This window comes from Zootermopsis nevadensis, unplaced genomic scaffold, assembly GCF_977971745.1.
Source record: "Zootermopsis nevadensis isolate Lab colony 2312 unplaced genomic scaffold, Znev_1.0 Znev_ptg000002l, whole genome shotgun sequence".
Classification (NCBI taxonomy): Eukaryota; Metazoa; Arthropoda; class Insecta; order Blattodea; family Termopsidae; genus Zootermopsis; species Zootermopsis nevadensis.
Window position 1 is genome coordinate 11,951,814 of NW_028259134.1, and position 27,367 is coordinate 11,979,180.

General features: G+C 37.2%; 3 protein-coding genes across 3 annotated transcripts; 1 reads left to right on the top strand and 2 right to left on the bottom strand.

Moving 5' to 3' along the window:
• The first annotated feature begins 1,197 nt into the window (after nucleotides 1–1,197).
• Nucleotides 1,198–27,034, top strand: LOC110832172 (putative glutamate receptor). Its single transcript, XM_087349619.1, has 13 exons — nucleotides 1,198–1,396; nucleotides 2,869–3,023; nucleotides 3,414–3,713; nucleotides 3,814–3,917; nucleotides 4,068–4,244; nucleotides 4,922–5,154; nucleotides 5,793–6,013; nucleotides 7,170–7,432; nucleotides 8,892–10,711; nucleotides 13,909–14,200; nucleotides 16,123–16,291; nucleotides 18,632–18,893; nucleotides 26,574–27,034. The coding sequence occupies exons 1-9, from the start codon at nucleotides 1,231–1,233 to the stop codon at nucleotides 9,115–9,117; spliced, it is 1,845 nt and encodes a 614-aa protein (XP_087205745.1). The 5' UTR covers nucleotides 1,198–1,230; the 3' UTR covers nucleotides 9,118–10,711; nucleotides 13,909–14,200; nucleotides 16,123–16,291; nucleotides 18,632–18,893; nucleotides 26,574–27,034.
• LOC110832178 (glutamate receptor U1) lies at nucleotides 12,611–18,875 on the bottom strand. Its single transcript, XM_022068966.2, has 7 exons — nucleotides 18,577–18,875; nucleotides 17,706–17,762; nucleotides 17,450–17,553; nucleotides 15,750–15,926; nucleotides 14,600–14,835; nucleotides 13,931–14,145; nucleotides 12,611–12,877 (listed from the first exon to the last, which is right to left on the bottom strand). The coding sequence occupies exons 4-7, from the start codon at nucleotides 15,848–15,850 to the stop codon at nucleotides 12,611–12,613; spliced, it is 819 nt and encodes a 272-aa protein (XP_021924658.2). The 5' UTR covers nucleotides 15,851–15,926; nucleotides 17,450–17,553; nucleotides 17,706–17,762; nucleotides 18,577–18,875.
• On the bottom strand, nucleotides 23,252–25,465 carry LOC110832218 (uncharacterized; the record flags this gene model as incomplete). The annotated part of the gene is made up of 2 exons (XM_022069030.2): nucleotides 23,252–23,529; nucleotides 25,200–25,465. Coding segments are annotated over 2 exons (513 nt in total), but the record flags the coding sequence as incomplete, so codon positions are not given.
• Nucleotides 27,035–27,367: the final 333 nt, after the last annotated feature.

The following is a 27,367-nucleotide window of genomic DNA, read 5'->3' on the forward strand; positions in this document are numbered from 1 at the left end:
TTTACGTGTTGTAGGACATAGGTTGTTTCCCTGTGACAGGTATTTTGAACTTATTAAGAACATTCTGCTTAAAATAGGTTGTATACACCAGAAGAGTATAGATAGAAAAATTACTGAACAATTGAGCAGGAATAAAAATTTTCAGTACGGTTTTACGGTAAAGTTGTTTATAGGGCCCATTTTCGTTTATTTCACAGTACTACACGAATAAAATCAACTCTCAAAGACCAGGAGGTGCTATTATCAAAGATTTCACTGAAGGCTTCATCACACACAACGCCAGGCTTATTTCTGTTCCATATAAAATACTTGGCCTACGAAATGAAAAAGCCAATAACAAATGTTAAAAATATTGACATCAATCAGGTCATGAAAAATATTGTTCATGATCACCATGATTGTTAGACTTCTGTTCCACTAAAGAAGATTAGGACGAGAAAAATATTGGACTAAAAAATAATGGTTTTGAAATATAAATTAAAACCTGTTTTTTGTAATTTTGACAAACAATTTGAAATATTTTTTTAATAATTGTGGACCTTTTTTCCTTATAAATCGGTTATATTTATAAAAGTGTAAGAAGGGCACATGTCAGATAGAAAACGTATGCCATTCATGATTACATAATTTTAACATACCAGCCTTAGCAATTGCGTCTTGGGTGTTACTTGAAATTTAATCCGCTGAAACGTTACATAAAGTCTATCACTTTGCCAAAAGTTGGGAATATGTGAGATATACCCTTTTCATTTCCACACATTCATTTATACTCCTACATTTGGTCACGAAGTCGCCCGATGTTTGACATTCGGAGAGATTGAATGGAGGATAACACGGTGGCATGCGAGAAAATGTTTGATTCTGGCGTCCTTTGAAGTTACACATTTCATTATAAGTTTTCCAGTGACTGACACTCTGAGGGTATGTAAGTGTTTGTCTTTCTGCTTCGTAAAGTTGAGTAATCTTAACCGGCATGTGAAACTTAAGCACAAAATGCAGACACCCCCCCCCCCCTTATTTCGCAGAAATTTACACAAAGGCCTTAATTTGTAGAATTACTCTATAAAGAAATTGTTTGATTCCTGTGTGAATATTTGTGTTGTTATTAGTCCATTTCAGTTGATAAGTTACATAATTAAATTAGTTTAAGATAGGAATTAATTAATTAATTACATTCCTTGTTTGCTTTGTAGCGTTATCTACTGCAAGATCTGACGCGAATTAAGCAACATGATGCAACCGGGAGCTGGCCTGTTAGTAAGCATTATTCTGCCCGCGCTACTAGGGTGTGTTCTAAGTGAGATGCCTTCATTGCCTGAAAAAGCTGAGATAATCCATTCCGTGGCGCATCACTTCCACTTGAACTCTGTCTTTCCTCTGGAGATCCAAGGAGAAGGTAACACATAAAATGAAATGAACGCCAATGTTACGTCGGCAAGGAAATGGAAGAACGCAGTCGTTACCTATTTCAAGGTACTATATTGGCATCCTCTCGGAGAAACTGAGGACAATCATAACGAATATGAGTCAGGATATCCTGTAATCCGGTTGAGATTCGAACCTTGTACTGTTTTAGGCTTTAGCGCTACACCAATAATCTCGCTTGTTTCTTATGGACCGAAACGTGTGAAATTGTAATTCTTATACGAGGCTCGTCCACAAAGTAAGTTTCCCTGGGGCCGTTTACAGAAACAAAACACAATTTCATGGAAATATTTATTGCAACAGATACAGCAAGTGTCCAGCTATTTTTCAACATATTCGCCACCGGAATTGAGACATTGGTCATACCGTGGGACCAACTTTTGAATACCTGTGTCGTAGAAGTCTGCCGCCTGGGATTGGAACCACTGTGTGACAACCATCTCCGCCTCTCTGTCATTCTCAAAACGCTGACGCTGACCGGACAGGAATTTCTTGAGGTGTAGGAAAAGATGGAAATCACTGGGAGCGAGGTCCGGGCTGTAGGGTGGATGATTAAACACCTCCCAGCTGAACTCCTGCAGGAGACTTGCTGTCCGTCGAACCGTGTGCAGCCTAGCGTTATCACTGACCGCACTTCACAGTCGGCGGGAGCTGGAATAAGAACCTCCACCTTCAACAGCTGCAACGATGCTACTGTGAGAACGCGGGAGGTGCCGTTAGTGCATGCGCCATGCTACGTCATTGCTCTATCACGTACGCACAGTCGCTTCGCGCAATATAAGGTTTGCTAGCTGTGGGACGAGTGGGAAACTTACTTTGTGGACGCGTCTCGTACTAAAATGTGAAAATAAATTTTCTCCTCTCTGCACAGAAGGGATATTCCTTTATTGTATCCTTTCCTCACACTTTAGTCAAAATTGTAACTTTTAAACCACCCTAATTTATTTTTTCAAGGTATATTTCATACGTGAGAGATTATATTGACGGACATTAACATTAACCAGTCCTCGTGAAACACGAGAAAAAAGGAATCTTAACATTATACAAGCAACCAGAAACAAATTGAATTCGACATAAAAATATGCCTATATAAAATACATGCGAAGAGTCGGTAAGCAATATTTTACATTGCTATCTTTTGTACAGTATTTCATAGCTGTTTTAAATACTGATGTGAAAACTTGTGGAACCGAGAAAAGGTTTTAACAGTTGTACTTTTTACTAGTTCTACTATTATATTTTCCCAGATTTTTTTATTTCCTGCTTTTATTCCGGGCATACATCACTATGAAAGAAATGTTTCTTAATGTAACAAAACGTTAAAAGAATTTGGAATACATGTAGGTCTTTTATAGCGTAATATATAAGAATTATGAAATTGACACAAACTTGTAATACTTCTTAAAACATGTTTTTGTAACACCACTAATGGTTGCATTTCAGGAATAGATTACGGTCAGTCTGTGGTAAAGATTCGGCGATATTTGTCCGGCAGCCGGATTTTCACTTTCAGTTATCTTTATCCGGACACGATGGTTCGACTAGGCGTTCTTAACGTCATGCTGTCCACAGAAAAGTCTGAAGAATCTTTGCGTCAGGTATCTTAATAGGAATATTACTCTGTTTTGTACAAATTGAAACCAATCATAAAGGATCACATGCAACATGCATGCGTAGGTGTACACATTTTCATGTAATTATAGGTGTTAAAATAATAGAGATTGTATTATGTTTATTGATTATAATGAATTGTAAGTTGATGTTCTACGTTACTCAATTATTATGCATAATTTTGAATTCTTTGTGCTTCTGTGAAATATTTATTGATATTGTTAATTTAATTAGCGTATAATAACTTAAGTCATCCCATTACGCGTTAACTGTATACACGTCTAACAAAGAACGTAGAAAATATATTCAATTGTAGTAATTCAATATCTTTATGCTGTCAGTAAGGCTCTCTTCAAACACTTCTAAAATAATTGCAGGTAAATTTCAGCGTTCCACTGTCAAATACCGTTTGGCTAGCTTTCATGGACAGTGATTCTTCCGTGGAAGAGTTATTTATTAATATTGCCGTTCCTTTCGACTGTGAGTTCCTGGTGGCTCAGGAGGAAGACGGCTGCATTATCATCACAGAAGTATACCACATTAACGCAGCACTTCCCCTGCAGACTTGTCGTATCGGGAATTGGAGCTCGCATATCGGCATGTCCTGGTCTTCTATGACCTTTTATCAAAGAAGAAGAAGCCTTCAAAACACCGTGTTCAGAGCAGGCGTCTTACAGGCATGACATGATTTTGACTGTAGAATGAGAAACAAGAAGTAAAAGTTTAATATCAAGTTGTTTCAATTATATTTTTTGAGTTGTGTTTTTTCTTTCCTAGGGACCAGCAACTTCAGTTTTCAAGGGAGCAGACGGCAAGATAATGAAAATAGGGAGTTATATTGGGCATATTTGGAATATTCTACAAGGAATAATGAATTTTTCGTGAGTATTACTGTTGGGTATAAATATGTAGGACCTAGGATTGAGGGCATATTCACAAAATTGTTATTTAATTTGTTGTAAGGGTTAGATTTGAGGTTAAACTTGTATTTCTCTAAGTCCTAGTTTCGTCCTTCATTTATTGATCAACAGAACCAGTTACTACACAGCAGCCGACAGTGCTTTTGGTGTGGAGATGGTGAACGGGAGATGGAACGGGTTGCTGGGGATGATTGACAGAAAGGAGATTGACGTCATCAGTACCGACATATTGATGGATCGTAAACGACTTGGAATTGTGAACTTTATGAATCCTTTGTTTGAAGTCAGGTATCTTTTCTTTCCAAGTACGTTTAGAAGATAATAAAATAAATGTAATTACTAATTAACCAGACCCCGAAATCCAAACAGTCTCTACACGGTGTGTAGAGTCACGAAGATGTGACATGGGTCGGTCCTCCAACTTTGACGTAGGACGAGCATGAATACTCTATTCTATTTAAAAAACCTCGGATGGACTCCGTATGACCTATGTTACAGGAGATGAGAAATAAGTGTAAGATTTTTGTTCGAAATCCTAAAGGGATTATGCTATTTGTCAGTCGTAGACAGGAGAATAATGTTAAAACATATGTAAAAAAGTACTTTGTGATGATATGGATTGGATTCTAGTGTCTCGGTATAGGGTAGAGTTAATGGTCAAAGCAATGAACATTGCTGTTACATAAAGCTAGGAAATGTTTGACTAGCTCTTGAGAGTCTATAAATATAATCTCCTCCAGGACTCAGGATTCCTGAGGTTTAGTCAGAAAAAAGAAAAATAATTAAGGTTTTATACTTGAAAAATAATTACGTACATTCACTAAATTATCATTCTATTGGCATTTATATCCATTTTATGACGTCACTATTTTCTTTCCCAAGAATTTACTGAAGTTGTTGAAAATTGTTTCCTCAATTAGGCCTGAATATGGCCTAATAATTATGTCTGTATTTTATAATTACAGGACCTACATGTTCATTCGTAGCCCAAAGAAGAGCGACATGGATTGGGAAAATTTCCTCAAACCCTTCAGCACAGGCTTGTGGATGGCTATTCTTGGTGTCATACTTGTTCTGTCAGTCTTCTATTTTATTGGTATTAAAGTCTGTCGTAAATATAATGAGGAGTCAGAAGGCATCTGGACGTTCAGATTGTACGATTCTGTATTTTACATCTATTATAGCTTCTGTCAACAGGGTAGGTACTCAGTTCATCTTACTGCCACTCTTTTAACTTGCAGATGTAATAATAACATCCTGCCTTGTAATGCTGGGGTCTCGGGTTCGATTCCCGGCGGTGCCCGAATTTATAACTTGTGTTGGGCAAGGCCGTGGTCTAGGCAACACGAAGGTTTCCTCCGGGGGCTTCCCCGGTTTCTCCGTGGCATCCCAACAATTACTCCATTCACACACAGAAGATGGCAATGGCAAACCACTTCTGGATCATGTGCCAAGAACGTATATGAACAGGTCCCAGTCCGAGAAAAGGATGGAAGGATCCTGTTCAAATGGACCTGTCGTCAGACAGAAAACTAAATAATAATAATGTTTTTTTATAGAAATAAAAGGTATTTTCTATCACATTTCTTCTTCTTCTTCTTCTTCTAGCATAGTTTTCTGTCTGCATCAGTCTATGTTAAAACCAGGTAGAAGGATGTAAATTTTTCTTAAACATCTATCATCTGGCGGATGAAGAAAGAGCCCATTACAGGTTCAGTTCCAGTCCTTGCACTATCGCAGTGATAACAGTTATAATCGTGTAATTCGAAAGCATTTAAAGGAAAAAGAAATTTGATAAAGTGATGTCACGTGACACTGGTCTATTCAATATTCCAGCACAGTCCGACCCGGTAGTTTACTCGACGTCTTGCCGTGTTCTGAGCGTGACTACGTACCTGACCGCGGTGGTGCTGCTAGTGGGGTACTCAGGCTTCCTCATCTCGTACTTGACTTTCAGGACCACTGAGCTTCCGTTCACCTCGTTTGGACACTTTCTGCAGGCCGGAACCCACCGCCTAGGTGTGCTGTCGAACTCAACACACTACGTGCACTTCAAGGTAGGTTACAGTCTCTTCGGCCACGGTTTCAAATCCTGCCTACACCATTATATGCGTTGATCGTCACTGATTTTACTTCTGCATGTCGTCCTTCAGGATTTATCTGTCATTCAGTTACTATTCATCAACCAACATCAGTACCAGAAACACTGGGCTGACCTCGAAATTTATAGGCATTGAAAATCAGTTCACCCTCTCTTACGATATAGTATTTGAAGATCTTACCACGTTGAGAACAAGGATGACTGTCTTCTGGGTTGTAGCACTATATAGACTTGTAGATGTTTATTATCATTTCAGAGGTCCTTGCTGCTTCCATCATCAGGGCGATGAGTGCCCTGATGACGGAGGCAGCAAGAACCTCTGAAACAATGGTAAACTTCTGCCAGATTATACGGCGCTACAACCCAGAAGAGCTATCTTTGTACGTTATTGAATGCATTGGGCTGGCTCGGTATAAAGCCGAAAGGAAGGACGATTTGTTGACGAGCTATTTATATTTCGTACATGATTTGAATGAGGAGAGCAATGTAAGCGCTGGAAATGTCCATTTGTCTTTCCGGTATGTCTAAAGTGAACGACATGAAAGAAGGCCGGGTGGCGCATATGTAGGCACGCACACACAAAAATATCTGTTTCACGCATGAAGCAACTGAATACTTTATACACCAACTTTAAGAAGGCGATTGGTACACGAGAGGACGTGACAGTAGATGCGTAGAAGTGTACAGAACGCAACTGCCATCATTCGCGTCGATCGCTTTAATGGACTTTGATGAAGGTAGTGTGCGGAGGCCTACACTAGATTTCGTTAAGTCAGCCTTCTGCTTTGTCACTCCAACACAGCTGTTACTGGAAACTAAAACACGGCTTTATACATTTTCTCGAAAAAGGACCAACAATCAAGATTTGATAAAGTTTTCTTATTAAGTCAACGTTTATTTGGCACATATTTTATCGTTGAATTTAACGAAACTCTGACCCCGTGCAATATGACATCTATAGTGAATAAGGTTTGCATTAAATAAATATGAGTATCGATAAGGTATGCAAAATTACAAAGAAAGCTTTTTAAAATATGTGTATTCAGTTTTAACACACCTTTTCACTTCCGTTGCGCTCGCTGGTAAATTCCAGTTAATGATTTCTGTGACAGGAAAGCACAAATCCCAACATGCAACAACTGTTTCTGCGCTACATTTTTCCCAACAAGGCAGACCATCCGAAGTCCTTCCTGGAGGGCTTGCAACGAGTCTGCTCTAAGGAACGCTATTCATTTATGGCGCCTGTGTTCATCGCCAATGGTTTTCTGAAAGAACTCCCGTGCGACCTGGTTGCAATTCCTGAGGCGTATATTCCTGCAACAGCGACTCTAGCCATAGAAAAGCGAAGTCCGTTTCAAGGCCTCTTCTCGCACAAGTAAGTTGACTTTTGGACGCTAGCTTTATTTTCGTTGGATTACGATCAGAATAATCAATCTTTGCTTTATCAAATATCAATTACACTTTTCAGAAATGTTGGTACTCTTCATAAGAAAGGTTTAATTTATTACGAATTAATATATAATGTTCTCATGCATTTTACACCCTCGGGGATTAATAAAAGTACTAAAAATCTCGGGTCATGTTACTAAATACAGAAGGAATGTTTAATTTCAAATGAATCCATATAACTAGACAAGAAGTTTTGAAAGTAGAAAAGTGGAACTAACCTCTATATGAAACTTGTGATTATAAAGAGAATGTTATAGAATATTATCATAATTACAAGAAGCGGTTAGAAAGTAACTTGGCCCTTTTATTCACTAGACCTAATTTACGTTCGTTTTCTCCTACATGTTTTGTCTGAACTGCTTCGAGATGAGGAATAACTTTATATTACTCTTTTAAGAATCCCTGTTCTTGGGATTTTTGGAGTGTTTATGAATTTTATATCTCTCCTATTCATGCCACATGGTTTCCCCATTCGGTTTACCTTTATCTATTCACCGTATTACTGTCATTGTAACGGAAATAATAATTACATTTTGTCTTCGTAATTTTTAAATGTGGCTTTCAGGTTATGAATTTATTTATCAGCGTATGGTTTCAAAAATTTTGAGTAGTTGAAATTATTTCTTTAGTGCGTTTGTCTCAGTGCTGGTCAATGTATGTGTATTTCATACAAAAATATAAAGATATTTAAAGTAATCTTTAACTTATATACGGATTACAAAAAAAAAATTAATAAAAACAACGAACATTCGTTAACCTAGAAAATAAAGAAAGAGAGATTACGGGTTGTTACAGCGGCGAGAGTGAAGATGGCTCTCTTCTGGGTTATTGCGTCGTGTTGTCTGGTAGACGTTTATCTACAATCGCCCTGATGATGGAGGTAGGAAGCACCTCTGAAACGCCACTAAACTTCTACCAAACTACACGGCGCTACATCACAGAAGACAACTGACTTCATATTTGCTGCCATTTTAACCTGAAATCCCACTTAAGTATTATCAGTTTATGAGTTAATGGAAACAGTTAAAATAAACATAAGATAAATTTGCATTTTTGGGTATTAAATAAATGTATTTTTCGTCGTAGTTCAGTCATTATAGCGACTGGCTTCAGACTGGACGACCGGGGTTCGATCCTCGACGAGGGCAAAAGATTTTTCCTCTAGCCTCTGCGTCTAGATCGGTTCTGGGGCCCACCCAGCCTCCTATCTAATGGGTACCGGGTTCCTTTCCCGGGGGTAAAGCGTGGCCGGGGCGTGGTGCTGACCACTCACCCCCATCTAGTGCTGACGTCAAGAATGAGTTGGAGCTATTTATATATTCCTCTTCCCCGAAGCGCCTCCATGTCGTATAGTGGAACAGCTTTGCTTTACTTCTATTTTTCAGCATACAGAAGATGCGACGAGCTGGGATTCTACAAAAACTTCGAAAAGATTTCCTGTTTTCTAAATTGATTAATGTGGAAAACGCAAAATCACCTGCTGACATAGACGAAATTGAACCAATTTTGGCAATTCTTCTTCTTGGCATTGCTTTATCATGCATTGTCCTTTTGTTCGAAATAGCCGCCAGTCGTGCGTCCTCTTATACGAATTCGGTCGCGAAAAAGTAGAACGGTTACAATTTGTTGAGATTTCAGTTTCTTCAGCGGCGAGTATGAAAATGACTTGTCTTCTGGGTTCTTGTTCCGTGCAGTCTGCTAGATGTTTGCTGACGTTTCAGAGGTCCTCCTTCTCTCCATCACCAGGCCGCGTAGGACCACGAAGTTTTATAAGGTTAATTAACGAAGCTGTGTAGGGCGAAACGAAATTCGCGCACAAGAGTTACACGTCACCGTCAAATGGAGTGACACACTTCTCGGCAGTATTATTTGTCACGACGAAACACAAAGCGCGTTCTTAGGTGTGCTCAACACACGCAGTGCACAGTAGGGCTCAGTTGTGACCAAATGGTCATGGAGTACTCACACAAGGAATACTGCGACATGCCCATAACTCTCGGTGACCGTAATTTAAGGCGTGTTTGAGAGAATGTCGCGCGGCGCATTGCCTCTGCCTTGAAAAGGCTGGAGGCCGGTTTGAACACCTACGAGACGTCCATGGTTTGATGATATTAATATGTTAGCTTGCTCCACTTAACGTTAACATGTATCATGAAAATTAAACCTCACAGAACATATATAGAATAAAATTTTTGACTTTTTAACAAGAAATTACAGTATGGAGAGATTGTGCGCGAATTTCGTTTAAAACTGTATAAAGTGATCGATTGGTATTTGCAGATCTTATTACCTAAGGACTCCAGGACGGCAAATAATACAAAATGTGTAATGTCTCATGATTTTGTTTCTAGAATCTGAATTTAATTAATGATTCAGTACATTCATTTGCTTCTTTAGTACACTACGCACCTTGTATCAATTAACAGGATAACAGATATTGTTATTAATTTCTAATGTTTAAAGAGTGCATCCTGTTTGTGGCCAGATTAATAAAAATGCATGCAATTAGTCGCCTGCACTACCTGTATTTTATTTATCTAAGATACATTTATCAGCCCAACTTGACCATCTTCTGGCATAAACGTAAGTGTAAGAGGGCTTGATACATGATCTGGTGTCGGTCTATGCATATTTTTACGACATTCTAACCTATGCCAGATTCAAGTGAGTGTTTTACAAACTCTTAATGTTGTTTAGTTTAGTGTGTGTAGAAGGCTCTTGAAGCCATGTATTTTATAAAATTTCCATGTATGCAACATTGCAAAAGAAATTACATAAATGAACGAAATACTATACTAATATGTTCAGTTGCAATTTTGTTGAATATTAGCGTCCTCCATACTAATGTATTTTTATATTCTATTTGTTATTACATTTCTATATTTATTATTGTGTTCGTGTGCTCATCTCCGTGCTGTATCTGTAATTGGCCTTCTGGCTGTTGATACAGCACACTAATAATAAAGAATTGAAGTGAATTGAAAGAATTAAATTGAAACATATCGATATTCTAAATCCTGTCTTCGATACCTCAGATCTGGAGACAAGACGAGGCTCCCCTTCTACGTTGCCGCCAACCCCTTCCACTTTCACCCCCAATCGTGTTCAAAGCCATGTTATCCTTGTGAATCACCAGCTTTAATCCAAGTCTGTATCTACTGCCGTGCAGTCACCAGTGCCGCTGTACTAACCTCAGTCAAATTTGGTGAGTTTTGTGACCGATTGTAAAAGCACACAGATTTTTTAACGATGTATTTAAAATAGGATTGTTCTGCAGTATTTATTATTAATAGAGAATAACCCATTTCTATTCAAAATCTATACAACACGGGTTAATAAGCAGAATATAGCACAGCCCTTCATGCAAACGCCTTACGAAAAAGGTGCGATATACATAATAATGCAAATGAAATAAAACACAATGTAAAATATTAGACCCTGCGTCTTGTATTAAAGCTAGCAGACTCTGCTGAGCAACTTAAATCAGGGCCGGGCGACAAAGGTTGGAGTGAAGCCCTTCCGTACAATTTGGTGACTACTATAAGGCTAATATACCATCACTGCGAAAGCGTGATGATTCTGGTTTATCCAGAATATTCTTCTTATTTTCTTCGTCAATAGCCAATGTCTTGTGTCCGTCAGATTCATTTTCACGAATTTATATGTTTCCTTGTAAAGTGGACAAATCTACTTTATTGTTCAAATGCAGTTTAAAGTAGAGCAACATTAAACAATAATTTTTAACACCATCATTCATTATGTTCATAATATAGACCTATTATAGTATCCGTAAAGTATCACTGATGAGCTCTACGTCATAAGGACACATAGTGAGCTTGCACGTGGTGTAGACTATAACAGTGGATGGGGGTGAGTGATCAACTGAATGCCCCGGACAGTGCGGTAAAATTGGGTTGGAGATTATTCTGGTTGCGGTACGGTAATGAAGAAAAGGTGTTTGCCCCTATTTTAAATCGATCAATCGCACTCTTGTCATCTCGACCGTTTTCAGCCTGTACTGAATAATCTATCAATGGTTTTGTCTTGATCTTGACATTCCTTCAGAAATATAAAATTTTTCTTGTAATTTGTTACGCAGTGTCTTCCAAAGTGAAAGACGACCGGCCATCGCGGTAAATATTGCCAAAGCAATGCCTGAAGCGTGAACTACCAGGATGGGAGTCACTTGGCTCAGTGACACGCTGCTGATTTCAGGCTCTATCCTGGCCATTTTCTCTTCGTCTGACTTAATTGATCCAGTCCGAAGCATACCATGTAGTCTGAAATATCAAATTTTATTTATATGAAATGGGACAGTGTATTAGTATAAAGCAAGGGATACATTACATTTAGAACTCATAGCTTCATAAAATTATAAAAAAAATCTCTTCTGTGTTAAAGAGTGACAGCGAAGTGGAATGTTAATCCCCAAATTTTATGTAACAAAATCTCTACCTGTACGTTTTCTTCATTGACACACGGGAAGCCCTGGGTGCTGAGCAACACTAATTTCTGCTTCTGCTACTGATAAAAATATGCCCATTTTTTATGAATTTTCAGGCAGCTAAGGAATGTTAAAATGGGTAATAACATAGTATTAACATATAGTACGAAACATTCATAATTTATAAGTTAGTGGATTGTATGTTTAGATAGACGCACATATGCGTTTCGCTCTAACGACAAAACAAAAGTAACGTAATTGTTATAATTTTCTAATCGCTGAAGAATATACCTGTTAATGTTTTATCAAGAAATAATTAAAATATCCAACTTCATCACTTGTGTTTCTCGCCATAGATTCTTGGGCTATTAAATCAAGGACGAAATTGTGGTTTCAATATGTGGATCACATGGAAACTATAATGTGCTTGTGTAATATGACGAGTATGCTTCTTGTACAACTGCCAGTTTAAAAGCGAAACTAAGACGGCAAACCAATAAAAATATGTTATCTAAGTATAGTAAAGATTGGAAATATTCTTTATTGACAGAATTTAGTCTTTTTGCTTTCGGCTTGGGTTTCTATTGTTAGAGAGAAGCTGGCTGGTCAGTTAGTCTGCAATATAAATCGTTAACGTATGAAGTGTAAAATGACAATAACTTACGTTTGTTTGAATATTTCTCGATATGGACTTTTGTTTTGTATTGAAAACGAAACTGCAGCCGCTAGGTAGGCGTTTGGAACTTTGTTTAGTGTGCAGTTTAACTTATCCAAGTTTACAAGAACGTCACGTTCTGTAGCAATGGCGGAATATTTTCTGTTTGCACAAACCATCTCTAGTCGGTCCAGTAGAGTCCTCGGGAGGGAGGATTCTTTGGGCGCAATGAACTTCTGATACACTTCTCTTAGAACAGAGTTATTAGACATCTGAAACAAATAAACGTGTCAAATTAATCCAAAATATACCACGGTTCAATAGGATGTATTCTATGAATATATAATATGTAACCTATCAAATTAACGCCTGTATTTAACACAATATAAATAAGAGATTTTGATATGTTTATTATTTTATACTGGACGTAATTCCATTTTAAGGTTTTAAATGGGCCCATAATATTGCCAGCGAATTGCTTTATTCGTTTGTGATTATCTTGTTAAAGTAATGAGGATTTTAGGACTAAAATGGGATAGGCATATAGATCAGATGGACAAAAAATGTAATTCAGTATTTAAATATTTTGATGAAAGGTCACTTTGAGGATGGAATAATGTAGACTACGAACGTGGGAGGTGGATGGTACTGTCTCAGGATCATGTTCAGCGGAAGGCGTTGATATTGGCGGTGTTGAATATTAATGAGAAATTTATTAGTATGAGTGGTTACATTGTTTCCTCTTCAGCTCAGCCTTTATTAAATTCTCCCGTCGATGTCCCTACAATGCCGGGTGTCCTGCTGACGACTGAAGTAAATTTCTTTACTTTTCTCAATTTCATATATTCATATAGAAATCAAACTGAATGCACCGGTGTTTATAAAGCTGTACATAGACGTACTTTTATTCAGCTATTGGTATTAAGATATATTAATGACTTTGTAGTTATACACATAAACAAATCATGACTACGAGTATTCCCATAATTTATCACAACAGTCAGAATAATTTTGATAAGAAATAAACGGATCAGCCCGATTTTAGTTTATTTACGTCATTCAATATGTATCCAGTACCGATTTATATACACTGCATATTTTACAATAAAATGCGTTTGACTTATTTTGCAATAGGCTCAGTATGAAAATGTAATACATGCGTGTTAAAATGTCGATCTGTACTCTGTGTTTTTTAATTTAGTGTAATTAAAATGTTATACATTTTTGGGCTATTAAAATATTTTAATTAAAAAGTATTTATTCATGCTTTAAAATGAAAAAAAATGTATATTTTTGTTATCAGAAGACAGACAAAAGCAAAATACCTTGAAATACATGATCTGGGAACTATAAGGTTCTACCACGAGCTGGTACGTTCCAACTTCTAGGAATTCTTCGAAGCTGTGGAATGGCAGGTTGTACTCCCTTGTCATGATGTGGGAGATGAGAGACGCAGAGTAGCTGGTTAGCATGATGACTGCTGTGAGATGAGTGGTTAGGAAGACGATTCGGCTAGACGTGTGATATGGCGTCTTACAACCTGGTGAAACAGTAAAGGAAATTTGTACTCATATAATTGAGTCCACGTGATGTAGGTAATTATTAATGTTGCTATCAATATCATTATAATGTACATGCGAGCTTATGACGTGGCGTCAAGACTAATGTTATAAGTTATGTTTAACAATAGGTCTTTAAAATTATGTTATCTTAGTAAGGTATTTTTTTGAACGTGGGAAATATGACAGGGATAAATTTTTAGTGCAATATCGAAAAGTGTTGAATAGTTTTTATGTATGTGAAATCTACAGACACATCCGTTAATAGTACGAGGGACACAAATCTATCAGGATAATTAAAGCCATCAAGGTTAACGCCTTCAGAACTTAAAATACACCAACTTATGGCGATTTAATACATTTCGTTCAAAAGAGTTGTCAGCTTCACACTTGATTTACATTTTCACTTTGTTATTAATAAGAACGTCGATTTACCTTGAGAGCAGAAAGTACTGAATGCACAGAATAAAGACTGAATGAAGCTAAATTTGAGTTCTTCCATAGCGAATTCCAATTCGCAACAATTGCACAGTTTCATTGTTAACCACAGGCATAAAGACAAAGTAAGGAGAGAGACAACCAAAGCCACCCAAAGACCAGGGCTGAATGGCGCGACCAGACTGTGCCAAATTAGGTCAGTAGACTTGGGCGTTTTGACGAATAGGAATCTCCTGAAATAAAATTGCATTCATTTAGGAGAGACGCAAAACAAACTTGTTGACATGAAGTAAACTTCAGATTCTGAAGTACAGTGTGTTTTTATCTTTATTAACTGAAGTCGGCTGATATCTTTTGTTCTAATTTTTAACTTAAAAAGTGAGAAAATATATATATAATCGTGTTTTATTTTATAAAATTATATGCTTCCCGTCAGTTACTATCTTAAGACCTTAGCTATTGTAATAAATAGTTAATATTCTTAATTTAAACCCTGATCCGTGTAAAAAAAATGTGTTTATCGAATTCCTAGGGCCCATCTGGGTATGGGTATATAATGTAATTTAATTCTACCTAATATCGTGGTCGACTGATTAACATTCTTCTTTTGTATACGGTTTAAATCTAGGTCAGGAGACCGGCTTTTTTATCCTACATTTCTCGTCATTTTCCTCGGTCCCTCAAAGAAAATACTGGGGTAGTAACTTAAATTAGATCATGGCCATTTTCCTCTTTATTCTATCCACTTTATTATCGTTTATCATATCATTTGACGCTCATTCACCTCAACTATTGAAAACGTTGTTACGTGAACTATAAAAAAACAGTTTAACTTCTGACTTAAATTTGTTTTAACTTTTCTGGTGTAAATGTAAAGCGATAAGTGGTGATATTGAATGATAGTTTTTCGAAGAAAAATACTGAAATGGAGCGTAAATTTATAGAGAGTTTATAAAAATATCTGTAAAATCGAATTTAACTGAATTCATCTTATAATCTGGTTCATGTGTTACTGTAGTCCACGACTGTAATCTTGAGACTTGCAATGAAAGCAGGAAGTCCGTAGCGTTAAAGGCAGACGCTACCTTTCCTCCTTCACCCCACTTCCGCACCCCGCAAGTCTCAAGATTGCAGTCGTGGACTGTACCTGACTTGATTTATCTGAGCAATAAAATCAACAACATCTTCACGATCAGCAGTCCACGTCATGTCCACATTATTGACGTGCACTTCGTGTCTCATAAGCATCCCGACCAACCCGTTCCAAGTACCATTGCCCACATTTGAACCGTACCAGTTGCCCTCAGGGGTGTAGTAATCTGAACTAAACAAAGAAAATATTTAATAGAATTTCAGTACAAACAAATCTCAGATTTGCTAGTAAAATTAAGTAAGTGTTCACGGTATTAGCAGTATCATATTCACACTGACATTTGTTATTTTAATTTTAATAAAGGCTAAAAATAGTAATAGTCTATTGGTATCACTGCTAAGATATGTGGTAAGAAATAATTTGTTAGATTTTAGTTTTTCACGGCGGGCGAGTCCTTATGGGTTGTTGCTTGTTGATGGAGCCAGCAGGGATCTCTGAAACGTCGGTAAACTTCTGCCAGATTACACGGCGGAACAACCCGGAAGACGGCCATCTTCAGAAATAATTTAGTTGATTTGGAAACAGTTCTAACTAGGGTAATACCAACTATTTTGTGCTTAAAAGTAGCCTACTGCATTGGTTTATTAAATGTAACCACATAATTGTATGTACGAGGTGCGATCGGAAAGTTTCAAGACTGTGTCAATAGAGGGCGAACCGGATGTAGTACGAGCTTCTGCCGCTAGGGGGTGCGGCCTACATTCATAGTGAATCAGTGTGCCAGCCGGCATCATCGAATTAGCATTTGTTTCTTAGTTACGGGCGTTTTGGTAGTGCATTACACCGACCCTCCTGCGATTTCGGAATGGCGTGTGCATCAAATTTTGCCAAAGACTCGCCAAAACGGCTACGGAAACCTATGAAATGCTAAAGCAAGCATTTGGGGAGTCCGCAATGGGTCGTGCACAAACTTTTGTGTGGCATTCACGTTTTAAAAATGGCCGAACCTCTGTCGATGATGACGAGCGTTCTGTACGACCATCTTCGAGCACAACGCCCGAAAATGTTACGAAGATTCGGCAGGCCATTCACGAAGATCGACGTCGTACCATCAACGACTTGTGCGACATTGTTGGGATAGGCTATGGGACCTGTCAGCTGATTCTAAAGGAAGAACTCTACATGCGACGCATCATGACAACGCGCCAGCGCACACCGCCCTCAAAGTTCGGCAGTTTTTGGCCTCAAACACCATGGCCGACATCCCGCACCCTCCTTATTCGCCGGATTTAGCTCCGTGTGACTTCTTCCTCTTCCCAAAGATGAAAATTCAGCTAAAGGGAAGGAGATTTGAGACGATAGAAGAGATTCAGGCAGAATCGCAGATGGTGCTTGACAGGCTGACAAAGAAAGATTTCCAGGGATGCTTCCAGGCTTGGCAGCGGCGCTGGGATCGTTGTGTTCACTCCCAGGGGAACTACTTCGAGGGTGATGGATGAATTTAATACCTGAGATAAGTGTACGGGTTTTTATAGGCGCAGTCTTGAAACTTTCCGATCGCACCTCGTACCTGTGCCCTACACTCTGAAGAAAAGGATAAATAGAACATAAATTTAGTACGCTTAGCAAGTTTATTGAAATAATTTTAAACGTTATGACATTTTGTATTACGTTTTGAGCAATCTTAATACACTACTACTAATAATGCACGTTACATTTATTATTACGATATTTATTTTGTCAGAAAAACTTACGTAAAGTTCAGCGTTCTTTCCAAAGCGTGCCATATATCCGCGTAACTTCCGCTTATTTCCGTCGGTTTGTTGTTAACGTCTTTCGTTATTTTTATAAAATCTCCCTGTGAAGGAAACCACACAATTAAGCCTATGTGGGTAAAACATAAATTGCCTATAACTTTTTTGTAACATGTATTAATGCGTCATGTAAACTTGGATTAGTTTGATTAAATATTCAGAGAACCTAACAACTTCTTTTGTCCTATTTACTTACCTCAGTAGTTGCTAAATCAGCAGTGCCTTTCGCGGGTACGATATTGACCACAAGAAACTGTAGGGGCCACACAAATACATGCACACATAAAGTTCGTGTGGACAAAGTGTCAAAGAGAAGAGTAAACTTTGCTACAGATAAGAGTGCATTCATTGACATAAAGTTTATTATGTAATATATTTAATTATTCGTGTTTTTTCTTCCTAATCACAATTGTATATAAATAAAATTATACATAAGATATTAAAATATCATTTATCATATCCGAGGAGAACTTGATCCAGTTCTCCTCGGATACGTTAGTACTTCTGAATACCTTCAAGACATATCTACGCTCTTCCTCGGCCAATGTTAAACCACTATCACTTCAAAATATACCCTCACTCCAATGAATTTGGAAGTAAACATCATCAGAAGTTACACAACAACAGTAATTAAGTTTTAGTTTATAAGATTATAATTTTTAACTTTTAACTTTACACCTGAAGATGGTTCAATGTAACCGAAACATGTAGTAAAAAGTTGTACTAAATATTTAAATGATATTTTAATATCTTATGTATAATTTTATTTATATACAATTGTGATTAGACGGAAAAAACACGAATAATTAAATTTTAATTCACAATATGACGCAATTATATCAACTTATTAATATATTTATTTTGTCAATAGAGTGTTGTTAACACCTCATGTACGTTATTACAGTGATGAATGCCAACTTGTCTTCATATTATAATTATTACATACGCCCCTGCTTTATATTTAAGACTTGGCTGCTTTTATAATTTACTGCTGATGATAAATGAAAACAGAAATTAATAGTCAAAAGTCGATTAATCAGGAAAACAAATTAATCATCTTTACGCACTTCTACAGTTCCTGTCTTCAGCTCAAGTCCTTCAAGGTTCTTCCTTCTTTCGTAGAAACCCGCAGTGGACCCAATTAGTCGTCTGTCAGCAGTCCAGTTGCCGAACAGACGTGCCTGAAGCGGATTAGTGGGGCTAACACGGTACACTTCTGTCAGTGTGATGCGGCCATCTTCTTGTAGAACCACCAGAAACTCACAGTCAAAAGGAACGTCAATATCAGCGAAGAATTCTTTGGGTACGGAGTTCGTGTCCAGAAACAGCAACCAGACTGCACTCGATAGCTGAATCTTCTCTCCAGCCAACTGGAAAATAAAATGTGAGTTTGCCTTCGCTATGAAACTTTGGTTAAGTTACTTATATAAGAATTTTTACTGATAAATGTATAGTGAAATTCTACTAATTTCGCTTCGCAGAGACAAATCCTTACCTTTTCGAATAAATATCTGACAGTTTCTTTGTTTGAAGGAAGTATACAAATGGGACGATTGTATTTACAACGAAGCACTTCCGGGTAATGCAAGAACTTCGAAGTTGTAGTTACGCATAATGGTACCCCCTTCCTTGAGAAATAATTTCCAACCCTATTAAGTGTCCCTCTATTTTGTAACCCTAAAAAATACAAAAATATATTTAATAATGTAAGTCAATAAGAAGACGCAGTTTGAAAGGAAGATACTTAAACAGATTATTCAAAACGTACCTTACATATTTAAATACGGAATAGGCCCACGAAATATTACAAAAATAACGATGATGGTTAACAATTGAGAAAATACAATATGAGCTATATCAAGCGGCCCAGTTTACCTAAACACATACAGAGATTAAAAAAAATACAGCCAATTTTTCTTTAAAATCAAACGAAATGGCAGATGTCTAAGAACCATCAACACCAGTTTAAAATGGCATCTTTAATCACTTAAACTTACCAAGGTCGTCATCATGCAGGATGTAAACACATCCTGAGTAGAAGAATTGTTTCACTGCAACAACAATGTCGACAAAATTCTGTTCTTTGTTGAAACCTGCACAAGATGCTATGAGAGAAGCCAGTAACAAATACTTCATGCTACGGCCTGTGAACAAATTCCTATAATCATTTTTAAATAGGTCTACTGTAAAGTTTACTTGTAATAATGTGACTATACGTGCCGTTACGTGATGTAAGAGAACGCGTGTCTTTTCTCTTGGGGACGAGTGGAAGTCAAGAGCACTTATCAGCCGGTGTTGTGTACATTCACATAAGCAAAATATGGGTCTGTTCTTTTAAAAGAGAAATAAAATAAAATATATGAATAGTAGAAAAGAAAAAAAATAAATAATTTTACATACTTTGACGACGACCTTCTGTAGGAACCTTTACGCGCTGTCGGGGGGGGGGGGGGGGTTAAATGCGTAGACCCCTTAAATGCAATTGTTCACTCAAATTCCTCTGAAATCAAAAGTAGAAATTTAAATGTTTATTTAGCAAATGTATAATTTTACTACACACGCCTATAATAGGCTGCTGTGAGTAATCCAACCCCTTTGGGCATTCCTTCGTCCGTCCGTTGCTCTGGACTACCTCTAGCAGTAATTCGCCACCATTTTTTGGTTTCTATAATTTTACTCCCAACTGCTTCCTAATTATATGTAATTTATTAACGATAAAAGTCCCTGGTTCTAAGCAGAACCGTGCCGGTGTGATTCTTTAAACGTTTATTCAGGTGATGTCCAGTTACAGTCTCCACTAGATAATCGATTATCCTAAAGTTTTGTGTGTTTTACAGAATGTTCACGAAAGTACTGACTATTGAAAATAAACACCCTATTCTCTGTAGTATATGACGCCATATTTACAACTAAAGCTGTAAAATCTGTCTCCCAACATTACTCTACTCAAGAGCACCAACATTATAAAAAACAAAAATGAGAAGAAGTTAAAGAATTAAAGTAGTTCTTTCGAAAAGATTCTGTATTTAGTCTATCCGGACAAACGTTGTGGTGTCTTATTCTTCATTTCTTTCTCACTCGTATTTGGCCTCGTTTTTATGGTAAAGAACATCTGTAAGGAAATTAACGTTATTGCAATATACAAAGTGAATAAGTCACTGGAAACGAACTGAGGACTTGAATGAGTGAAGTGAGTTAATATTGAAATAATTAATTCTTAACCGCAGTCCCGCCATTAAATAAAGTCAATTTGTATTTATTTTTAACTTAGTACTAAACTTAATAACTAAAAACATATTAACTTAGTAACCAACAGATGTTTATTTTATAAACAAGATGTTAAATCGTAGTCGTGATGCTAATAACTAACTGGAGCGTTACTCAGTTCCAGTACCACAGAAAAAATGGCTTATTACTTCAACAAAAAACATTATAGGCGACTACTTATTGGATTTACTATAACGTTTATGACAATGAGAACGCGAACATTAGGCATAAACAGGAAACGTACATCAACCTATACATCGTTGTACTGACAATGACGATTACAAATATTTGTCATGCAAACGTATTTTGCTAACGCCTTGGAAGAAACAGAACAGTTTCCACGACGAAAATATTGCCTTTCCTGTCTTCATACTTCACATAATATTTCACTTCCGGTCAACATCGGAAGTTGCTGTGAGACATTCATGATGAAAGCTGGTTTGGTTGAAGAACGAGTCTATGATGTATCGAAAAATGTTTCTCTATGATTTGGTGACAAAGTATTTTCCTGGAAGCTCTTAATAATAAAAATGACAGTGGTGGAAAAGGACATTACAGATACAAAAAGAATTCTTTTCGAGGTTCGGGATTTAATATTGAACGTTACATATACACCTATCTTTTATGAGGCAGACGTAATAAACTACTTTCAGACATGGAGGAATTATGCGAATATAGGCATATTAAGTAACGAATTGCATATAACTGGCAAAGGTGATACTACAGCCAGAACTTAGGTACCATGTATAAACCAAGGCGTAGATCTAGGTTACAACGTCGTGTGGATTTGATGCCAACAATTCGAAAGAATATTCTGACACCATCTTGAGCCTTTAAAAACGACTTCGACATTTTCACTATCTCGAAATCCTCAAATGTTATGTAACCGATTTGACGGTACATGAATATGAAAATAATTTCGCAAATCTCTAGGTAATACAGATGTTTCGACACTTTTTATGATGTCCACAGGTTTATGACTTGTTACTGTATAAGTGATGTAGGCCTAGTACATGTAATGCGATCATTAAGTAGTTTTGTCTAGGATTCGGGATGCTTTCACCGAATATTACAGCCTTGTGACGTGTCAATTTTGCTTCGCATTCCAAGGTCACGGATTCAAATATCGACCCACAAACCGTCTATTCTGTCTGAAGTTTTTAGTAGGTTTCTTCAGTTCCTCCAGGCAGTATTTTATTTCAGACAACGACCACGTTTTCATTGTCATTTCAATTTCTTTATTAATTATTCATCCCATCTCTTGACGCTATATATTCTGAAGTAAACCACAAATACATTAAAATATCTTAGAATCAAGTACCTAATTCGCACAATTAAACACTAAAACTGTTAAATCAAGGAAAGTATGCCTATATTACGAAACATCTTTGTATTTTTCGAAATAAGGAGTATTATTAATAATAAAAATGTATCTTCTAACAGAATTCGCAGAGGTTTACCTGTTAACACTCTTATCAGACTTTTGTTTCTACCACGTTACAGTACCTTTCTGAACTGAACGCGACTGTAAGTCAAATCGGTCTAACAATACAGTTCATACTATTTAGAATTAATATTTGTTTCATATCTTTTAGCTTATATCTTTCATAAAAGCCCATTTTGAAATGTTACAATGCATTAGCTCGATACAATCTGCTGAGCTGCATCTCAAGGCAACTCGTTTCCCCCAACGATATCATTGTGATTTATGATTCTGTGAGGTTATCGTTCAAGCATTTTATTGAACAATCTTAAATCGGTACAAATTCTTAGGGTTGTTTGGTAGGTAGGTAAACGTACATAAATCGACTTCTTCATTGAATAACGTCAGTGGACTCCTGTGAACACGGTATTGAACTATTGATCTCGAAGCGAGGCACGGTATTTCTTAACGATATGTGTGAAAAAGAGCTTCTCCAATACCTTCTTAAACTGCTGACGTCACGACTGAGTTCAGGTTGATTTCTCGTATGATAAATTTCATGGAATAAATTTAATAGAAATTGATTCAAACGTAAGACTAGTTGTTGAAAAATTAACACTGTGAAGTGGGAGTCAGCAAATAATAACAGCTTGAAATGGTTCCACTATTGCAAGACATTGAACATGAGTGCGTATTTAGCGTCTTATTGATGATAACATTGCACGAAGAAAATACATTAATTTTATGTCGAATGTAGACCTATTCAGTAGGATTTAAGGTTTTCACGGCGATGAGTTCAAAGTGGGTTATCTTCTGAACTGTAGCACCGTGTAGTCTGGTAGAAATATACTAAATTTTTAGAGGTCCTTGCAGATGATGGAGGCAGCAAGGACCTCTGAAACGTTGGCAGACGTCTACAAGACTATACGGCACTACAAACCAGAAGACAGCCATCTTTAGAGCTATACAATTTACAAGTGTGTTGTGGCGGGTAGTAATAAAATATAATTGAACGTGTAGTAGAGCCAGACAGCAGAAATAATTGCCCCACATTTCTTGTAAGCCTATTGAACTCTCTGTTAGTTACATATCTTGTTTATGGACCTGCCTGTGCTCCCTTAGGCACAGTATAATTTTTTTCACATGATAGAGAATTAATTCCAACATTAGAATGGTGATGGCAGCAATTGTTCCTATTATAAGGACGTACAAAGTGGGTACCACGCTTTCAAAGGCCACAGTGACAAGGGGTACATCAATTTTAGGCAGCTTCGTGGAAGAGTGAACGAGAAGTTTCTTGGCAATGCCGCTCTCTTGCAGTTTGCGCGTTCTGCAACATAACAAATTAAAGCATTGATTCGTAACTCTTTTCGTCCTGATTCCTCACCTTATAATCTAATATACTTACACATATCCCACCCAGAACGTTGTCTGTATTGAAGGTTTTAATACAAAATAATTATTTGCTCTTTAATTATTTAAAAAGTTCAATGGTCAGTTTTGCAATGGACACGATACAAAGGAGATGCAAAACACAAAAAATAACAATTAAGAAGTAAATATAATTAGCCGGACCTGATGGAACAAAAGTAGAAGATGCTACTATGCTTTACCAGTTACATTGTTTAATGTGTATCGTTAGAACGATTCAGTGGTTACCAAAATTTACATGGTTTTGGGAGATTCCGGTTTGCAATTATTGCCCGACTACTGGAATTCGTGACTGAGGTTTACCGTTGCTTTCCTTTGTCACTCTAGGAATTTTATATGATAGTGCTTTAAAATGTATACCATTTTATTAATTTAATATCATTTCTGATCTATTATTCATATTCATCATCTGAAAATCATAGTTAAATAGACCAAGAATCAACAAATAGGAAGAATTATTCTGTGTTCCGAATTTGAAAAACGATTAGGAATTTTTTCCAAAAATCAATAGTACACAAAAGAAAACATGAATTTGAAGGATGATTTGCTAATCACAGTTTTATCACCCAGACTACAAAACACAGATCCAAAGTCAAGAAGATAAAACAATGCAAGTAGCATAGAATAATTCGTACGTTATGTAGTGCCTTGTAAACCTATTAGCATCGAATGTTAAGAATGCGAAGCACTGAGAGAACTGTTTAGTTTTCTGTGATTTCCAAGGAATCGGGTACGAAGTCAATGGTAATATAGAGTCCATGCATGGATCAGTAAGTGAACATCAAACCGTGCACCTCAAAGAAGTTTACATTACTGATTCTGCAGCCGAGATTTGAACCTGGGACTCACAAAAGAGTCATACACTATATATTGTAAGGCCTGTCGTGAAGTTTTCTTTATTCAAAACATGGGCCTATGTTATGAGTTCTTTGTATTTTATTTATTTGACGCCCTCTCAATCGTATCGTGTGGAATGGGCAACGAGACATTTTGACAAAGTTCAATTTGAGTCCCATAACGTTGATCCGGTGCTAATCAAAAATTTCCGTCCTCTGTTTCAAACGTAATCCATTCCGTACCTTTATAAATACGTAGGCTACTGTGGGTGCGATAAGCAGATGAGTCAATTTCTTATTCTTTGCTGGAAGAAATCAGTGTAGAATAATTATGAAGAAATTGTCATTTGTTATTTAATGTATTTTTCTTAAATAACCACTTCCTTTGCCTTCCCTGGTTAGGACCAAGCCAGTTCTGACTTCATTACTCTAGTCTACGATTAACAACTCTTCATTTGACCCACAAACTTTATTTATGAGTTTCGTATGAATCTCAGAATAATTAGCGATTATTTTTTGACGCAGTCAGCATTAACCAGCTGATCTTTATAATACAGGTGTTATGTTTTCTTCAAAATAGAAGCCACTTTTTAAGAAAATGACTATTTAGAATAGCGTAATGCTTCGAGGCGTTAAACACTTTTTTCGGTAAACGCTCTGACATATTTATAATAATTATTCCAAGCAACTATCGACCAGTTGTTCGACTCTTGTTTGTACCAAGGGAACTCACGTGTGTCTGAACAGGCCGAGGTACGGGCTCCTCTTAACAGTCGCCATGCTTTTCATCGTCTGTATCTTGGCATTGGGCACCGCCGTTAGTTGACACGTCACGTCGGCTGAGTACTTGTCAATTGAGTCTATCGAATACATGAACGCGTAATGCGTGTCATTGCACACGCGAAGCAGCCCTTCCAGACTTGAGGATGGGGTTGATTCTTTGTGCGGCGCAATGACCTTCTTGTACAGCTGCTTCAGTACTGGATCTTTGGCTTTCTGTCAAGGTAAATAACACAATGTTTTGCAGTCTTATAGGCGATTAACAAAGTTTCAGAGAAATCGACACTTTTATCTAGACGAGAACTGCAAATTTCAACTTCAAATATTAATCCTATAAACATAATTTGCAGCATTTCACTTCTTGGTCATTTCAATTACACTTCAATCGATGATAAATGCATAAACCATTTTATTGTAAAAGTAAACGCCACTTTGCAGTTAGACACAGTCATATTATATGTACAAACCATCAAGAAAACTTTGCAATTTTTAGGTCTAGATTCAAGATCCATAGGTATGATGGTCATTTTACTTTCAGTAACAAAATGTTGCTATGTTTGACAAATTACGAAACTCCATGCATCGAGTTCTTCTTGACGTGCCAATAGCTGACAGATTGTCAAATCCCCTACATTATATGAAAGAAGAAGTTTAATTACAGTGTTCAAAGGGACTGAAACCTCTCGAGAAGATAATATTACAGTGGATATTAAGTGAAAATTGTTCTAAGCAGTGGAATGGATTTATCTAACTCGGGAAAATGTCACAAAGGTAGTATTTCATGAACTCAATAATGAACGTTTGTGTTCCATAAAACATAGGTACCTTCTCGACCAGCTGATGTTTGCATAAACCTAGAATATTTCTTTAATTTTAATTACGTTTTGAACTAACAATTTATGGTCTTTAGGGTAGCATTATACGTAGGACTATATGGCGAATGAGCTGAGAAGGTAATTATGAGCGAATGACTTGTGAAGAAACGTGTGTGTGGAAGGAGGTAATCGTGGCAGTCGCGGAAGGATGGGGGGAAGTGAGAGAAATCTAGAACAAGCTCAGATATGACAGCCAGTAGCCTAGCCTCAATTTGAACCGAGTACCACCCGAATATAAGTCTGGGAATTTTCGCTACACCATCTGCTTTGTAAGTCTGTGTAGAAAAAGGGTAACAGAAAAAGATTAAGTTGATCCTAACCCAGTCTATAATTTGGGGATGTAGAAGATGTCATTTTGACGACCTCTGTATTTTCATTTTCACACCAACCTGAAAGTATGGCATAAGGGAAGAGTACTGAAGTAGCCCTAGTCGATAAGTTCCCTTTTCCAGAAGTTCGTGGAAGGTGCTGAAGGGAATGATGGGATGTCTCACAGTCAGATAAGAGACGAAGGATGCTGAGTAGCCAGCGAGAATAACTACGGACGTCCAGTACGTCACCGCACTGAGGATCCGACTGGACGAGGACTTCAAAGCGGTGGTCTGACCTGGAACAGACGCCTCGCCAAGAATATAAATTATTCCATCATACCTATGCGATTTATTTTTCTTGGCTGTCATAATGAAATAAATGGCTATAAAGAGGTGCATAAATACTCTTCATAATAGAAGTGGAACATGTATAATATACAGAGTTATTCAAAAAGTTAGGGCAAACCCAAAGGAGCGTATAGATGGATTCAGAGAGAACAACTTTCGAATAGGAATCCATGTCCTCCGAAGTTATCCTGAGTCAGTCGAGGCCATTGAAGGTAGGGAAGTCTGATAACATACCTGTTGTAAATTTGGTTTGTAAGATTGCTAATGTAATCCTTGTACATTAATAAAAAACAAAATTAAGCTAGTAGGAGAATAGCAAAGTACGGTTATTTCAGCTTAATGCTACCTAAAATCCCAATAGTCACCCTGAAGATGGCAACAGCAATGTTTGTCGAAACGTCGAAAAACCTTTAACTTTATTTACTCCAAAAAGCAGAAGTTGTACATTGAACTTCAGCCGCGAAGACCAAAGGATAAGGAAGTGGGAGAAGTCACACGAATGGGGAGTTCCATACAAGATTGTCTCACCTTGATTTAATATGTTTCCGAAGACGTTAAATAAGGAGTTAAAATACGTGCAACTTGAA

Excerpts from the sequence above, each read along its gene's own strand:
- LOC110832172 (XM_087349619.1), top strand. The coding sequence starts at position 1,231 with ATGATGCAACCGGGAGCTGGCCTGTTAGTAAGCATTATTCTGCCCGCG. Across the intron at positions 6,014-7,169 it reads CACACTACGTGCACTTCAAG|GAAAGCACAAATCCCAACAT; the intron begins GTAGGTTACAGT and ends TTTCTGTGACAG. Across the intron at positions 7,433-8,891 it reads CAAGGCCTCTTCTCGCACAA|CATACAGAAGATGCGACGAG; the intron begins GTAAGTTGACTT and ends TCTATTTTTCAG.
- LOC110832178 (XM_022068966.2), bottom strand. The coding sequence starts at position 15,850 with ATGCTTATGAGACACGAAGTGCACGTCAATAATGTGGACATGACGTGG. Across the intron at positions 14,836-15,749 it reads GCTCAGATAAATCAAGTCAG|GAGATTCCTATTCGTCAAAA; the intron begins GTACAGTCCACG and ends ATTTTATTTCAG. Across the intron at positions 14,146-14,599 it reads CAGTACTTTCTGCTCTCAAG|GTTGTAAGACGCCATATCAC; the intron begins GTAAATCGACGT and ends CTGTTTCACCAG.